General features: G+C 34.9%; 1 protein-coding gene and 1 long non-coding RNA gene across 6 annotated transcripts in view; one reads left to right on the top strand and one right to left on the bottom strand.

Annotated features, from left to right (window-relative positions):
* Nucleotides 1-5,065, bottom strand: part of LOC147759876 (uncharacterized) — a 7,925-nt gene extending 2,860 nt beyond the window's left edge. The window contains exons 1-2 of the long non-coding RNA XR_015331194.1: nt 4,910-5,065; nt 42-200 (exon numbers count right to left, since the gene is read on the bottom strand). This is a non-coding gene — a long non-coding RNA (uncharacterized LOC147759876). The remainder of the gene's footprint in view (nt 1-41; nt 201-4,909) is intronic.
* On the top strand, nt 221-18,397 carry LOC106172216 (ras GTPase-activating protein 1-like). 5 transcript variants are annotated; one of them, XM_086996118.1, is made up of 19 exons: nt 5,032-5,204; nt 6,027-6,229; nt 6,396-6,494; nt 8,210-8,292; nt 8,486-8,559; nt 8,827-8,911; nt 9,461-9,684; nt 10,236-10,312; nt 10,574-10,767; nt 11,329-11,488; nt 11,884-12,026; nt 12,610-12,725; nt 13,236-13,322; nt 13,642-13,709; nt 14,072-14,160; nt 14,399-14,476; nt 15,346-15,504; nt 16,005-16,068; nt 16,765-18,397. In XM_086996118.1, the coding sequence occupies exons 4-19, from the start codon at nt 8,236-8,238 to the stop codon at nt 16,779-16,781; spliced, it is 1,692 nt and encodes a 563-aa protein (XP_086852244.1). In that variant the 5' UTR covers nt 5,032-5,204; nt 6,027-6,229; nt 6,396-6,494; nt 8,210-8,235; the 3' UTR covers nt 16,782-18,397. The 5 variants fall into 5 exon arrangements, with proteins under 5 accessions (XP_086852240.1, XP_086852244.1, XP_086852243.1 ...); XM_086996117.1 differs by having other exon boundaries at nt 6,027-6,124; XM_086996114.1 differs by lacking the exons at nt 5,032-5,204; nt 6,027-6,229; nt 6,396-6,494 and adding exons at nt 221-444; nt 1,418-1,589.
* The last annotated feature ends 8 nt before the right edge of the window (nt 18,398-18,405 follow it).

Consider the following 18,405-nt stretch of genomic DNA (forward strand, 5'->3'; position numbering starts at 1 on the left):
AAAACCACATTTTCGTTATCTGGATGATAATAAAGGGTTACCATATCCTTCAATTTCTCCCTCCACCTGTCAGTTCAAGCTGGCTTATAAGCAATTTATTTTCAAAATCTTGAAATGTGGTTTGCCAATCTGCATCCTTCTCAGGTTTTCATTATTTTATGTCAAATTACTTCTCTGGAACCCTTCAGGCATATTAGGACCTGAAATTTTATAAATTGAATTATGTGTCACATTCAATTTTTGTGACATCAGCATATGTATATATATATATAATATTTTGTGATATTTTTGAATTATTTTGTACTGGAAAGACAAAAGGGTAGGATGGCTTCATTAAATGGTGATTCTGATGCTTCTTGTTGTTTTAGTATAAGGGCCATAACAGGTAGGTACAAAAAAGAGGAAATCGTTGAAGTGGACACGTTAGGAGATCCTGTTCTACAGGTAAGATATCATGAAAGATTTGTAATATTTGTCAAGATTTAATTAATCATTAGACAAAGAATATATATGCACACATATATATCATCCATATGACCAAAAAACTTCAGACATATTTTGTGATTGTTTGAAAATGTCATCAATGGTGTTAATGCTCTGGAAAAGAAGAGATAAATTAATGATGCACAAAGGAAACGTGGTCTTTATAGAGGTCACTTATATTTTTTTATGTCAACTTAGTCTTAAAGAAACCTGTATAGAGATAGTTTCATGTGGTCATCACCTGCATCTTTCGTTGCTGTCAGCATTGCCTTCGTTGCCATGTGCTTTTTACCCATAAACACCATTGAAGGAAAAATGTGTTACATATTATTCTCAAACTTGCAAGAATGATTCACTAAACTTTTAAGTGTAAAAAACTTTAAAAACAAGAATTATTCACTGAACTAATACAAAAAAAAGTCTGATTGGTTCACTGATTGACTTTTTCTGATTGGTTTCTTTTCGCTTGAATGTAATGCATATGTAATGCATTCAAAGCCTGCTAGGATTAGTTAATTTTTCTTGAAGTTGTTAAGTTTTTTTGGAATTTTTCATTTTTCACTTTTACCACTTTCCAGGTGTGACTTTGAGTTAACATGGGTCTGAAACCCTTTTCTTGATCTCCACAGTAAAAATTGTATATAATGTACTATTGCATCAAAACTGACAAAAAACTGGTACTGTCATTGTTACCTTTATTGGGTTTTCATCATTTTCACTCTGTTACAGGACCAATGCTTAATAAGTTTTATCATTTATATGTCTGCTCTTTTGCCATCTTTGCTGCTTTGTTTTTGTTTGGGCATAGTTTGTTGCAGTGATGTAATGGTTACAGAAAACTTTGTTGTTAAAAATACAGTTGTAATAAGTGTGCCCATTAAGCTTTAAGAAATATTTTCATTCTTTTGATTGAAGATTTGTTAAAAAATTACAGAATGCAACAGAAGATGATGAATGTATCTATGAACTGGATACAGATGAAACAGATGCAAGAACAAGACAGTTCTATCCTGCAGTTTGGCAGATGCCAAGTACCAGTAGTGGGTCAAATTTTCTCATCAACAGAAATGATCACATTGTCCTGAAAGGATTTTTGAACAAAAAAAGTAAGTCTCTTAATGTCTTCAGAATCGCTTGAAATTGATATTATATTAGTAAGAAATTTATTTATTAATAACAATCGTAAGGCTGCAGGTACCTTAAAATATTTACAAAATTACTACTACTAAATACGAGTGACTGAAAATATAGATATGTGTTCACCACAACCTGTTTTTGGTGGCGCAGCGCCACCTTATCTCGATGCTGCGCCACCTGATGCGAGCCTGCGCCACCTAATGTGATTGGACCGCTACCTTATATTTCAAGCATTGAGAAGATCTTAATAATATTTTCTGGTAGAAATATAAGATATTAAACTTCATTTTGTATAAGTCGACTGTCGTTTTTGCATCAGTTCAACGCGCTGTCAATTAAACACTGCGGCCGGCAGTAGCCGGGCAGTCTGGAGCCGTAGCAATAGTCCGAAGGTTCATTGGTCCGAATATTCACTCTAGAACCTTCGGACCAATGAACCCTTGATTAAAAAATCGATGAAAATGTTACCACTTTTCGGACCAATGAACCTTCGGACCAATGAACCTTCGGACTATCGAGACGCCCCCGTCTCGGAACAGTTTACCCGTAATGCGTTTTTCGTGAGAACGTATTATGCGAGCGTCAGGTTTCATTCCGGCAACTCTACCTCTCCGACACAGATACCACAAGATACTCAGTTTTTCTCATTAGAATCTCATACAGTGGATTTACAGACCTGGGAATAGTCAATTAGAAATAAAGTATATAATCATAACAAGCACAAGCGAATACGGCACTTACTAGAACACTTAAGGCTACTGTACCGTTCACCTCCCGGTAAAACGAATTTATTACTGCTAAAACAATAATCAAAGGGAATTATTCCCATTTTTCCAAAAGTCTGAAGAATGAAAAGCCTACTACTAGTATATGAAACTTTCAAAGAAATCTGCTGACTTCTACCAACTATAACTACAAAAGTACCTTTAAATGTAGACGTTATATTAGCATGGCGTCGTTTTTAATGGTGCGGAGATTCACCTTCAACAGACAAAATCATGGAAGCGCCCAAAACAACAGGTGAGATAAAGGCTTTGGAACCAGTAGCCTAATTTCGAAGGGACATTTACGCTCTTCGTTTGTGTAAGCGTGGCTTCGGCATGAACCAGGGGAAGGTAAGTTTACTACAAAATTTGTGGTTATAAAATTTCAGATATTTCGTCGTATCTTAATTGTGTCATTACTCGCAGAAATCTAAACACAGGTAGAAGATAACATTAAAACAAAACACTTTAGCAATTAATGTTGTTTTTAATTCAGTAGTATATCTCTCGTAATGCTGATAGAAATGTGTGATGAAAAACGTGGTGTAATCACGTAGACAGTTTTATCTAGATTTAACTAGTTTCAGTCATGTGCTCTTGTTTGTGACAAGTAGTCATGCTTTGCGAAGCTTTGCAATAGGCTGAATCTGCCACGTGTTCTTATTAGTCCCGCCTTTATACCTTTTAGGGCGCTGGCAATCACGTACACACAGTATGATGTAGGCCTACTCTGTACATCGTCAAATGGGAGCACTGAGTCGTTATCCCCGGGTGTGATCTGTGATTGATATTTTAGAAGAATAAAAGAAGCTACATCGAGACTTTTGAACAGATTGTGCATAAAAATATCAATAAAATATTTTAATAAGGTATAAGTGCACTCACAAACGTCTATACAGTGTATCAGTGTCAACACAGAGGGGCTGGGAGGGGGGCATACGACGACTTACATGTATATGCGTCCGACGGAAGATCGTTACGTCGTTAAGGGACGGATGTACCCAAATATAGCTAAAAATTGGTTTTTTATGTCTAATTATTGGTTAAATGTGTATCTAACGTTTAACAGAATAAATTTTTTACAATTTGAACAAAAAGGAGGATTCTGATGCTGCACACATCGGCACCGGTGGCCTGGTCTATGCGCCGCCTTCGTTGTCAAGGGCCGTTGGCATGGGTAAACTCGGTGGGCGGACCTTAGCAGCATCAGCACGTCTAGAGAAACAATAGAACAGGGATGCGCCATGCCCCCTTTGTCATAAACAGCGATCGGCAAAGCAGTGCCTATTGTTCCGCTTAAGCTGTTTTGATAGTCACTCTTGATTGTGATCAGCGCTAAGATGAATCTTTTCCGACACATTGGATTTTCTCGAAATACGCGTTCTCCCTTGAATATTGCTTGTTGTTACACGCGCTCTTTCGATTTTCTTGTTAACTTTTTGAGATACGCAAAAAAAGAAGAAAATTCCGTTGCTTGCTTCCCGTGACAATAATCGTCATACTTTCTATCCATTTCTCCCCCCCCCCCCCCCTCCGTCTTGCATACTGTTATTGAACTGAGGTAAACAATGCCTGAAACCTTAACAAGTTTTATCTTAATCATCCATCTAACTGGAACTTCCTTTACCTCTTAATTGGAGGGTTCAGTGGCCCACAACTCTCCTGAAGCCTCGCTGGCGATATTTAGCTCAGGTAAAAATCTACCCGAGTGTTATTTTCAGAGCATCTCCCGCAACCCTCAGGGCACTAGATAAAATCTGGACACCAGGTTTTCTAAGGAGCTAGAGAAACAAAGCAAGGATTTTTCCTGCAAAGCGTCAAAGAATTTTGACACGGACTTGACCCAGCTTACCCCTCCAAACTAACAGGGTGACATGGGCATTTTTTACAAACAAATAATAAAACTTAGATGTATCAGAGCTCTGTCGTGTCGTACGGTTGGTTGTTTTGGGGAGCCATGCATCCACATGTAAGGTGAATGAACATGTATGTTAGTTCAACTCAGAGGCGGATCCAGGATTATTCGAAGGGGGTTCCACGTATGCGAAGCTAGCCTCCTTTTAAATAAATATACCGTTCTGGGTAATAAGTATATTGAAACTTTTTTAATTGCGAGAATATTTCTGACTAAATGATGTTTTTATTATTAATGGAAATTAAGCTGCGATGTGTGGTACATATGCTGTGATTACGCTGTCCTTCATCTCTTGCGTTAGTCTACATTTTGCTGGGAATTTTAAAAATCTGTGCGTACAATTTTTAAAGGTCTGGTTAAGCCCCTGAATCTATGCAACTTGGGCAATTCGGCCTAGCATCGAGGCGCAACTAGTCCCTAGCCCTCTCTTAATTATTTCTGCTTACCATTGATCATCGGAAAATCAACAATGATATTATTTAACCTTTCCACCTGAGACACAGTTAACGCAAGTGTCAAGATGACATCAAGCTCTAGTTTTGCTAGCATACTATACTAATTTTCTGCTTATCTGCAATCATTTATTTGTGCATCACCTAAAGTTAAATACCTTGATTTCGGCTTATTTGCAACTTAGACATTTCCTCTAACAAAGCCTGTCTATTTCTTGTTGTTGATGGTGCGATCGGCGTCCTGTAACACGACCGTGTTTTCAAACCATTTTTCGCTTGGCGAATGTGGACAAGACCGCCTGCGATGCTGCTATTGTGTGCACATCCTAGAGCGCATCCCTTAACCTTTCCCCGACGGCAATTGACGTGGCCACTGATTGCTTGAGTCAGTAGGGCTTACTGTCAATCATTCTGGCAGTGCTAGCGGTAACCCCTTGAAGTTACTAACAGGAGGTGAGATTGATACAAAAATAAGATTTTCTGACATCCAAATACATGCAAACAAGCTAATTTCAACCGGTAGTAGAGTACCCATCTTCGCGATCGTCAGAACGATAACAGGTAAAGCTGTCAACAATTTAATTTGCTAATTTGGACAATTAACCTCCCTGAAAGGATTTTTGCTCGTTTCCTTTGCTTTCAATATTGACGAGATAGCGTTATCTTAGCAAGCTATAAATGTCTACCTGTACACCTCAGGGAGACCAAATTCACCATGCTAATCATGAAAAGTATGCACTAAAAGTGCTTTTTAAGAAATTTTGATTGATCCCCTTTTTTCTAATTTATAGACTTTGAAAGTGAAAATTCCCTTATATTTTGATGTAATTTCACGTTTTTATAGATAAAATCAACAATAAGTGTCTAAAGAAAAATCCCTGACTCCATCCTGTAGTACTTTGTTCAAGTGTTATAATGCCATTAAAAGCAAGTTTATAGCTGTCCATATGCCTTAGAAAGTCAGGTGTATAAAAATGGTGTTTTTGTCCCCAAAATCCAAATATTACGTCACACGATGAAGTTGGAGCTGTGTTCCAAGCATAATTAGATATTTTGAAGATACATTAAATGAATGTGACAAGAATAAAAAAGCCAAGACCTTTATTTTAAGAGAAAATCTCAAACCTACATTCCCACCTTAAATTGTATCGCTAATTGCATATAGTTAATGTTTAGAGAAATGCAAGTTTTCGGGTGTGCTTTGTGTGTTGCTTATCTTGCAAAGTTAGTTTTTAGTTATTATCATTATTGTATTTTCTTTCTTTTTCGCCGCAGCTGGCATCAGATCATTACCAAGCAATCATAGACCAGAACGGCTTTATGGCACGGGGACCACAGTTGTCTCAACCCTGCCAGATGAATAAAAATTTGCAGTATGTATTAAATTTTATCACTGACCATACAGACCCCTTTGTTATGTTGACTCAGCTTTCTAAAAGGAACCTGGTTTGCCAATATCAGCCGCACACCGACTGAAAGTAAGAAAAAATCGGATTCATTTTTGACGTAAATGTGCTTTATATATGTCATATTTTCATTACTACTAGTAATTAAGTGGATGATACGGGTTAGATAAATACTAGTTATATCATTTGCAATGACTACACAACTGGTTTAATAGATTACAATGATTTGATATTTCAGACTGTGAGAGAATGTTCTGAAATTTTCTGTGGTCCAAAAGATGGAGACCAGGCTGAGAAACACCAAGTCGGGAGACTCTCCTGCCAGTTTCAACTGAAGGTTTATCTCTGAAAGAACTTATTTGCACTGAAGCAGCAATGCTATGGTCTCAATGAGGAAATAGAAAGATCTCTTTGGATGCTTAACATTGTCTGTCATTTTATTTTATCTTATTTATAGATCTGCTACTTTCTTAGAGATTAATTTTCCAATATTGTTTCAGTATAGTGTTGAGTGTTTTGCTTAAAAAAATTGAGTATTATGATGTGCTAATTTGGAATTTTAGTGTTTCTTTAAGAATTCATCAATTGTTGCTTGTATATGCAGAGTGTAAACTGAATCAAACACTGTGTGATTATTCAGAACTATGTGTTTTTGTATACAGACCTGGATGATCCTATGGTAATTTAAAACCGAAAAAGTTGCTCTATACTATGTATGATAAGCAGAACAATTCTCCATGATCACGTCACTGTAACCCTTCAAACTTTTTCAATATCCTGTTCAATGCCTTGTATTTCAGGCAAATTGAAAAATAAAAGTGGTCCAGTTGTAATCCTTCTTAGTCTGTCTTTACTCTTGGAGACTTGAGTCTTATATTTCTGATTAAATGACAAAACATAAAAGGGATTTTCCCACACTTGCTACAATATTCCAAGAAGAAACATTTTTTCTCTCTGCAAGTTCTTCAATGACATTTATTTCATGCAATTCAATCTGATGGATTTAATATGTATTGCCGTCTTAAATTAGTAATTTTTGGTAATACCACGGTCTTTTAAAAAATGACACTGCATAGGGACCTCAAATTCTCTTTTAAAAATGGGCAGTGAAAATGGATTTCCAAATAATTTAACTAATAAGTAAATAATTTAATTTTGGCATCTAAAATTGCTTAAAATACATGAAATTGCACCATTTTTTCAAAATTTTCCCTGGGAAGCATGCCCCTGGACCCCCCCTAGCATTGCTAGGACCCACACCAAAATTATTCTCCCCCACCTTATAATTTTGACTTGTGGAGAAACCTGTTAATAGTTATATTTTTACAAAAAGTCCTGTTCAGAATCATGGAAAGGGAAAAGGTTATGTTACATGCAATGATTGTAAAATTGAATTCTTTTTACCTAGAATAATCTCAGTTATTGTTTTAACAAAAGATCAAGGGATCTTTCTCATGATATGCTAGTGTTGACGGATATCTTCTTTGCACATTCATTATGGGTCTTTTTTTTTTTTTTTTTTTTTTTTTTGACATACAAACGTGGTTTTGCAGAGCAGGATTCTTCCCTTGCCAAAATGTCTCGTAAAAAATTTGAATGGACACTCCACGCCCAAACATTTTACACATTCCATAAGCATCCAAGGCCCCATTCAGAATAGGGGACCAACTAGTCTGAGGGTCAAATATGGCGACCCACTACAAAACTGGCTGTCTAATCCACTTACAGAAACTGAATAAATATCCCATGGGTTGGGCATATTTGACCCTCGGACTAGTTAGTCCCCTATTTTGAATGGGGCCAAAGATAACCCTTTTCCCATCCAACCACTGATGGTGCTATTCATTTGTGTGTGTAAACATTTTCCAGTATCTTACAAGAACTTACAAGTTCATATTTAAACACAAAGGATGAGTGAAAAATATTAAAATTACAATTTTTGACTAAAGCAAGGCATTATACCATCATAAGGAAAGATATCTATTGTACCTTGTAAGCAGTTTTTTTTTTCAGTGAGTCAAGTTAAATGATGAGATGCCTTTACATTTGCAGGTGAAAGGGGAAACAAATGGGAAAATATGCACTTTGTACTGAATGGGACCAAGCAGCAGCTGTACTTTTTCGAAAATGATAAGGTACAAAGATCTAAAAATTCCTATTGTCTTAAGTGTTTTCTTTCTTGGGAATCCAACGTTGCATTTCACTTTTTCATGTTCCAATTTTATTGTTGTTTTGAAGGGTAAATGAATTCAAATTACTGAGTAGGCTAGGTTTTGAGGTAATTTGCCATTGGATCGTGTAATTATATACCCAGATTTACTGTTACAGCGCTCCAAACCAAAAGGTCTGATAGACCTACATTCCAGCTCCCTCTACCCAGTTCATGACAGTTTATTTGGAAGGTAAGAATCCGTTCTAAAAGAGATGTAATCTAACCATAATTTTCCATACGTTAATTTATTCATTTATTTTTATTATTATTATTTTGTTATTTTTTATTGATATTGTCATTTATCTAACTAGTATTAATACCTGCAAGTTGATAGAGTTGACATTTTTTGTTGTGTTCTAGTATTAACACAATCTGTCAGTGCACACTTTCCAGTTTAATTCAGTTGACTTTTATGTACGTGTGTTTTGTTTCTATCTTTTTTTTTTTTTTTCCGCAGGCCCAGCTGTTTTCAGCTGGTGGTTAGAGCCTTAAACGAGTTTTTAGTCCATTATTTGTGTGCTGAAAATGCTGATGCTGCACGGGTAATATTATTTTCTGTTATTTCCTTGCCTTGACTCAAGTGATATTTGGTGAGTCTATCAAATATTTCAAATTTAATCTCAGATTACCAACACTTATGGTTAGACCACGGTTAGGATTTTTATATATCACATAAAAATTAGAAGCAACACTGGGAGCCCAAATTAGCTTTGGAAATTGCTAGCCAATGTTCCATTGTGTAGCAACAATTTACACAAAACAATTAGAAACTACATAGGTTTATTGTCATAAAATGATAAGTGTTATATATATATATATATATATATATATATATATATATATATATATATATATATATATATGTTTGTTTAATCCTAACCCAAACAGATTTTTATTTGATTGTTCAATGTTGTCTATCAGAATATGTTATTGGAATGAAGAAAACCTGTCCATATACTGAATAAAATATGGAGTTTAGCATCATAAGGCTCATTTACACAATGATGAATGTTTACAATATTTCTGATGAAATTTTTTAAAAATTAATTAATGTAGGCCCATTCAATTAATTAGTTTTTTTTTCACCATAGGAATGGGTGCAGGCTCTGAAACCGTACTGTATCAACTCCACTCCTGCGAAAAGTTCCTTAAGACATCTGTTAAGTTTGAACATTCACGTATTCGATGCCCATCATCTTCCCGTAAAAAGCGTGCCTTATCCCTACTGCACAATTTCAATAAATGAGGTGAAAGTTTGCCGCACAGAGGCAAAAGAGGCACCAAATCCAGTTTGGGAAGATGACTTTGTTTTGGAGTAAGTATCAAGTATGAAAAGTATGGATTTCATGTGCAGTTTACTTTGTAATATATATATATATATATATATATATATATATATATATATATATATATATGGAGTAAGTATCAAGTATGAAAAGTATGGATTTCATGTGCAGTTTAGTTTGTAATATATATATATATATTCGAGTAAAAAAAGGATCCTATCGAAAATCAGATTATTTTTTTGATAACTGTTCAATTTTTTTTTATTTGGTGGTCTTTTTATGTATTTTGGAGACATTCTTCCTTTAATTACCAAGCCATTTTTTTGTTTGTTTGTTTCATTTCAAATTTCACTGAGTGACTTTGTTTATTAAAAAGGAAGGTTCCTTTAAAATTAACAATATTGAATTATTTATTTATTTATTTATAATAAAAATGTTTATTTGTTTTTTCTCTATTGTGGCTGTATATTCTCCAGCAGTTTCACAAGCTTATTTGTACCACCTGCGAGAGTGCTGGGGTTAAATGTGGCTTTACCTGGTACTAGTTTCTAAAGATTTCAATTTAAGCATGTCCTTTCAGGGACATTCCTCAAGATGTCTGTAGCTTTACTGTCATTGTTCACAATAAGGGAATAAGGTCCAAAGATACAGAAGTTTGTAAGTAGAATTAATTATGTTCTTAGGAAATCATAAAGAATACCATTAATGAGGCTTTTCTATAATTAATTGCTTAATTTTCTGAATTTTCTCTTGGATTTATACTGGCATTTAGATGAGTATAAAAACACGATAGCTTCATTCTCTAATGAAGAGAGCTGTAATAACTAAGTTATAGCTGTGTAGCTCAAACTGTCATTATCCCTTTGAGTGTATGACACAGCTGATGAAATTCTATGCTACTTTGTAAATGTATTGTAGTGTTCAAGACTGTCTTATTGAATGAGGTGAACCAGGGTGAGTGCAGGGAGGAGTGGTACTGCCTGTCCCCCACATCAGTCCAGGCATTTCAGGCAGTGAAAGGCAGGAAGGAGAAAATGGGATCAATTCGAGTCAAATGGAAATTCTTGCATGAGATGATCATGCCAATCAATGAATACTCTAGCCTGAAGGAGGTGAGACCTGTATGATCTGTCAGGGACTGGTTTCTCCAGAAAAAAAAAAATGTCACCAGAAATTTTGTCTTGAGTTTTAGATTCAAATGTCTTTTTTTTTTTTTTACCAGATTTAAATCTGTGATAGCCTTATTGACTGGAATATTATGCCTGTTTTATAACAGGAAAGATGAATGACTTGTGTTTCAAACCAATACTTAATTTAAGCGGACTGCTATGGTGTTATCTTGAAATAAAAAAGACTACATTTTTGAGTAAGTTTAGACCATTTTTATGGACCAAAGTAACAGTTTTTATCTATTTATTTATTTATTTAGTATTGTGAAATCAGTCCCTGCAGGCTTGTGTAATGCCGGCTCAATCTTAACCACTGACTATCAAAAAAAAATATTACCTTAATGAGGAATGAGAGTAAGCCTAGGGTAAATTATTCACATAAGTTCCTTCTCTCTTAAATAATAGAAATTTGTTTTCTCTGAGAAAGGTTGAGTATTAATAATAACACTCCTGGAATGTTAGAATACATGCAGTGTGAACAAAAAATCATTCCCTTTGTTTCAGCTGCTGATAGCCAAAGACTTGGAGGCTGTGAAGGCATTATCTCAAGTTTGCGGAAATGATAGGATTCTGCTGGCCAAATCCTTAATAAATATCTTTCGCACAGAGAAACAGGAGGCTCATCTTATTCGCACAATGAATGACAGGGAAATTGATGAAGAATGTAAGTTACGGCTTTTAAAACTTAAAAAAATAAACAGAGAGAATTTACTGAAAGATTCCATGGAAAGTTCCATGAAAATTGCTGGTGACAGACTGTAAACTTACATAAAAGCTAAAAAAAATTCTGTAAACGGTAAATGAAATTTCCTTGCAACCACAGTTGATCTTTAACTATATCATAGCTCCCAATTCAATTTCCTTATATCTGAGCTTTAAATTCATTTGCCTGATATCTGACCTTAAAATTCAGTAATTTGACACGACAGAAAAGTTATGAAACTCATAACAAAGGATATAGTGCCTTGATTTATATCAAGGTTTGGACATGCTCTGACTTCAACCTTAATTTGATTTTTATTTTATAAGAAACTTAATCGCGATTCTTATGTTCTACAGGTACTGTATCAAATTTGTTCCGTGCAACTTCCTTTGCTACCACGCTGATGGATCAGTATATGAAGATGGTTGCTACAGACTTCGTGCGTCATGCTACTAACTCATTTGTTATGAAAGTTATAGAGTCAAGGCAATCTTGTGAGGTATAAAAAGACTAGCAATTATGATCTGATAGCTTTTTGTTGAATTTTAATACCAGTTGTTTTTGATACTTTGTTGCATATCAGAGAAATGAAGGATTAAAAAAAATTCTTTTTTTTTTTTTATCGACAGACACTTGGTTTTTGGATGTATAGCAGTCAGCACTTTCCACATTAATACATTCAAAGGAAAACTCCTTTTTTACTATAATATTTTTCAGTTTTTGTGGATTTCCTTAGCCAATACAATAATAGGAAAACCCATGTTTTTTCTATTATTCTCAAACTTACAAGAGTGATTCTTAGTGTTTAAATGCTACAGCTAGAGTTCAAAAACTAGCTTAATTGAATTATTTTTATTGCTTCAATATGCTGTATACTAAACAGGGGCGGATTGAGGCAGTCTTCTGGGTCTTCCGGAAGACGGTCAAATTTCTAAGTTTACATTGATAAGTACCTAATTTTTTTTGTCGGAAGACGGTCAAAAAAGGGGGGTTGAACAACAATTATAATGTGGAAGACAGTCAGAAAATATTTCTGGATCCGCCCCTGCTAAAGGAATTCCTTCCATGCTTTCCATTTTCAGCTCAATCCAACCCTTCTTGACAACCCAGCAGATGCTACTGCCAATAGGGAACATCTCTTATCTGTGCTTGAAGATGTTGTTCGAAATATTTTCATGTCAACAGACAAGTGTCCTTTGTAAGTAAGGGGGTGTTTCGGTAGTCTGACGATTCATTGGTTCGAAGGTTCATTGCTCTGAAAAATCTTGGCATTTTCATCAGATTTTAATCAAGGGTTCTTTGGTCAGCATTCGGACCAATGAACCTTTGGACTATTGCTACAGCCCCGTAAGTAACAGAGAAGTATAGTCCTTAATTTTTGCTGATGCACCTGTTGTACCCTAAGTGCAGAGCTGAAGGTAGCTTGGATTTACACCTGTTTATGATAAACAGTTACAGCAGGTAATCAAATTGCTGTTGCTCTGAAAATGCCTTTGTATCTATTTTTTTTCTGTCGAAAGATAGTCAAAAAATGGAGGATGGATCAACAAAGATAACGTGGTAGACTGTCAGAAAATATCTCTGGATCAACCCCTGAGCTATGCCTCTCAATTAAAATGTTGATTATTCTGATGTGACATTAGAAATTTAAAGAAAGCTAAGTACCGAAAAATAAAGCCAATTGTAAATACTTAAAATATTCTTCTAGGGTGCTTCGATATATCTGCGGATGCTTGCAGAAAAAAGTCATATCCAAATGGCCAGAAGATGAAACAGTTAAGACAAGAGTAGTTAGGTAGGCAACTTGTCCAACTATTTTTTCACAATGATAAAATAAATTTAGAATACATTTTGTTACTTTGTAAAAAGGAAATTATTATTGTATCGTTAAAGAAACTATTCTTAAGTATGCATGGATGTACCTGGTTTTGAAATGAAACTGGACACTAATTAGCAGTGAATCAATATCAGAACTAGTTCATTATTTTCAGCTTTGTAAATTAAAACTCTGTGATATTTATAAATCATAAAATCTGCATATTTTGTGATGCAAGTCATTGCTCCTCTTCCCAGTGCAAGGTATATTATTTAAATGAATTTGAATTTGTTTCTAGCGCATTCATTTTCCTGAGGTTGTTGTGTCCAGCATTACTTAATCCCAAGTGTTTTAACATTATATCAGGTAGGATTTTGTTTCATTGGCCAAGCTTGAACCCTTGAACCCTTGACATATCACTCAGTGTTTTCGGAGTTGAAAATAACCCATTTCTAATGAGAATTACAGATTATTTGTATGTGTATTTTGTTGAGAAAAGACTTGGCCAATGAGTTATTAAATCTATTATATCAGGTAGGATTTCTTCTTTAAAAAATTATTTACTTCCTTGTTCTTTTCTGGCCACTAATATATTATCACTTAATGTTTCGGGGGTTACAGGATAGAATAAAAACCTTTTCTATTAAAAATGACAGATTTTTGTGAAGAGAAAATGGTTTTAAGAAAAAGCTTGACTTGGGCCATATAATTTATTTTGCATAATGAAGAAACTCCTTCAGAAATGGCAGCAAGAAGTTTAAAACTGGTGGCAAAGTCCCTGCAGAATCTAGCAAATTTAGTGGAATTTGGTGCAAAGGTAACACAACTAATAGAAATCTTTTAGATGCATTAATGATGTTGGATATTTTTCTGAAGATTGTACAACAAGAAGTATTTTATTCCATCAAGCAATATAGTAAGGAAAAAAAATAACAATTGCATTTGCTGAAGTTTAAGTACACTCTGTACATGCTTTCATAAAATGGCACTTTTTTTAAATATTATAATGCTTTTCTTAAAATAATGTGTTGCCTGTAAAATTTTCTATTTTCCAGGAGCCTTTCATGGAAGTACTTAATTCTTTTATCCTTGAAAACAAGCAAAGAATGGTCTTGTTTCTGGATGAATTGTCTGTAAGTGTTAGTTAGGTAATAATATTTTTAAGTATAAAAGTGATAACAGAAGAAAATGCTATAATAATTACAGTTTTGCAATGAACATGTTTTTAGCCAAATGTTTTGCCACAGGCGTGTTAAGCATATTAGGGACCATTCCCACAGACATTTGAATCGATCTATCTCCATGGGGAGTCTCATTAAATTGCTATCAACTTAACCGGCTTAAATGTCTGTCACCATGCAGATGGATCGATCTAGGCATGGGAACCCAGTTTTAAAAAAGGTGTAAAGCCTGACTATACAACACAGTGCAAAATACACCCTTAGCTAACATTCAGAGAAATATCCCCCTTTCTGGCAGAGTGGAACAAGTGGTTTTACAAAGCATTTTATAACTTTAAAAAAAATAAAAAAATTTCACTCACTAAGTAAAGTTGAAACAGCCCAGGGGGTGACTTTTAAATGTAACATGAGGAAATAGCATGCTTATAATGTGGCTTTTGACGTTACCAGTTAAATTACCACATGTAATTTCTTGTTATGACACTGTACTGGAAACTTTTGAAGTGCAACCTTCGATTTTATTATTCAAATCTCAATAATAGGAAAAACAACTTACTCCTAAGTCTCTATAATTATCTTTGGATTTTGCGTTAGGTTTCAGGATATTCCAAATACATCATTCATACAGCAAAGACTTTTCATATAATTCTGTATTCTCAATGTTTGTGTGATAAAATTTCAAAAATTAATTTTTGATATATTTTAACAATAAATATCAAGATTTTCTAGATTCATCAATTACACAAGAAAGAGGCATATCATGTACATGCAAATCTTTATATATTTCTATTGCATTTGGATGTTTTTGCTTTAAATATCAGAATGTCCCTGAGTACCCTGAAGTAGAAGACTACCAAGTAGCAAACATTGGAAGGGACTTGGCTAATGTGCATCAGATATGCTCTTCCCGTGCTGAGGAGCTTCGGGCATTAGACCAGGCACAGGCAGCACAGGGGGATCAGAGGGACCAGAAGAAACAGGTAGGCCGCCTCAAATGATGTTCAAAGACCCCTAGACTCTTTAATAGCAAATTTTCTTGGAAATTTCTTTTTTTTTTCAATTACCAAATGTATCTCTATGTATCTCTATGTATCTCTAATGTTCTCTATTCAGAAACCCTTGACCTAATCTATAAATATACTCTGTTCAAAACTATTGACTTATTTTATATTTAATTTCGAAGCTTTTATTTTATTTTTTTAGGCAATCTGGTAATGTAGAAGGAGACTTGTAAATTTAGGTTTCATGGGTTGAAATTAGAAATGTTGTCTTCGACCTGTTTATAGAACTAAACATCAAACATTTAGGAGATGAATGTATTTGCTAACCATTCACGGGTTACCTTTGTGTCTCATGTACCTGAATCTTTGTGTCTTTTGTCCCAGTGTACCTTTTTACTTTTTTAATTGGCGAAAATGAGTTTTTTTTTATCATGCCATTTGTGATCTTAACAGATTTGTGCACTTTACTTCTGTTTCAGCACTCGTTAAAAAGACTTGCGGCTGTGACGGATATGCTGACCAAGCATAAGCAGCACTATTTAGGTAATCTTTAATGACACTTTCCACATGAATGGGGTTGTATCATTTAGAGGAAAGCTGTACCTGTCCTTCTGACAAGGTTAAAAGGAAGAGTGAGAATCTGACTTGGTACAGCGCATGGGGAGCATCCCTCTCCCTAGTGGAAGATTTAGAGGGGGGTCAGAGGGGTCCTGACCCCCCCCCCCCTTCCATTTCTGAAAATCAAATCACACTAATTGTCCCCTCTTGAAATTATAATTTCGACTAGCTGAATCATAGTTGTAAACCGTACCTAATGGCACCATTCGCCCTCTAAAATACCTTTTTTTTTCATGGCCCTTTAGCAGGCTCTGAACCCCACGCAAAGGGTGGGGTGGGGGTAGCTTCGCATCAATTAATGAAAATGAGCAGCTTATGATACTATTAACAATTTAGAGCAAAAGATCCATCAGATGCTGCAATAAGATGAAGTAAATTGTTCATAACATAGCCTGTTTAAACAAAACTTTATGTTAAATCCATTAAATGAATGGTAGTTATTCTTGACCTTTAATAATGAATGCCTATTATTCTTGAAGCATTATCATCAGTAAATTATAGGATTTGAAGTTGACATTATTTTTCATTTATTTATTTATTGCATGATCAATATGCCAGTTGTTGCTGTTATGCCAAATATACTTTAGCAATTCATGTTTTCTTTTTTTCCCTGTTTTACAGAAAATCAAGCTGTCTAAATTGGGTTAGAGAACTGTGAAGTTGCCATAACCAGCCATAACAACTTTGGGTTCAAGATCAAATCATAACTTGTGATGCACTAATTATTACATTGTTTTAAATATGGTTAGACCTTGTTTTATATGTGCATCTCATTATAATTGAAACAAATGAGGCAACTGTAATTGCAGATGGGATTGTGTGTTCTCAACATGCATCGTGGATATTCAATTATTACAGACTGTACACACACACTTGACAACAGAAGTGTCACCCCCTGATCAGTGGAATCAAAGTTATAATGCCTAGTCTACTTATAATGTGATTAATGAGTATAAAACTGCTGTACCATGAAATTGTATTGTTGGTCTTTTTGTGAAATTTGATGTTAATAAAATGATACCAGGAGCATATCATTCCACAGTCATTTATCTCCCCCAAAGTATTAGTTCAGTAGGGGTGACACTTCTATTGTCCAGTGTGAGTAATTTTACTTGGTATTTTTATATAATGTTTACAGGAAGGTGCAAGGTAGTCAATCATTTTAAGCATAGCTTAACGTGCAAGGGATGCCGTATTCTACTTAATATGTACTTTTGATGATTTTTAGTATTTACTACTTTCACCCATACTAATGGACACAGGCCTGTAGCCAGCAATTTCAAAAGGGGGGTTCTTTTTCTGAAAAAGTGGACCTTTTTCCATAAAAACTTAATGTGTCTAGATCAAATTTTACCCAGAGTGGACCTTTTCCCAGCAAAAGGGGCGGTTCTTTCGAACCCCCCGAACCCCCCCTGGCTACGGGCCTGGTACAAATCAAAATTATTCTAGTTAACTGGTCAGTGTTGAGTGTGAGGGCTAGTTTAGGTGACTCTCTTACAGGTAATAGCCAGATAGCCAGGCTTTTAACTTGTCAATCTCTTTAACTTTTGTGATAAAGAAAGAAGATGAGAAAAGGGCTTTAGTTGTTATCTATTGTACTTATTGTACTTATACTGCACAGTTTTACTAAACTTGATCAAGCACAGCAACATAAGATGCCCTTAATGTGTTTACTTCATCTATTCTTGTTTGTAAGAAAATGGGAGCATTTTTCTGTATTTGTATCATGTTGTTTTCAATAATGCCAGATACTTAATATTTTGCTTAGGGATGGAACTTTTTGCCCAGATATTTACAATATGGGTGTTCTATGGTATGCAGTGAGTTGTCCTTTAAATAGATGAGCAAAATAAAGAGAGGACAGTTTATGGGATTTGTTTATAGTAGATATCATTTTAATTTTCCAATAAGTTTTGGTAATTCATCAATAGTATCTTAATTTTTTAGAACCCACCAAACAACAGGAAAGAGATAGTCTTCCTTTGACTATGCCTTTTTTTCACCTTTAACTGTTTCGATTGCCACATTTGATTGTAATCATAACTGTGAATAACCTATTTTCTGTGTGGTTTACAGGATTTCTCAATGTTGTTAAAGATGTCATCAAGTCCACCAATATGTGTTTATGGTTTACAGTTTCATTTGCATTCCAACTCATAACTGAATTCTGCACAGCCAGTCTCAAGTGGTTATTTATTCAGATTTTATATAGTGTCACCACATTATGCAAATATGTATTTTGTGATCAAGATCAGTTCTGCT

Source organism: Lingula anatina, chromosome 9 (assembly GCF_051362555.1).
Source record: "Lingula anatina isolate TDL-2025a chromosome 9, LinAna3.0, whole genome shotgun sequence".
Lineage (NCBI taxonomy): Eukaryota > Metazoa > Brachiopoda > Lingulata > Lingulida > Lingulidae > Lingula > Lingula anatina.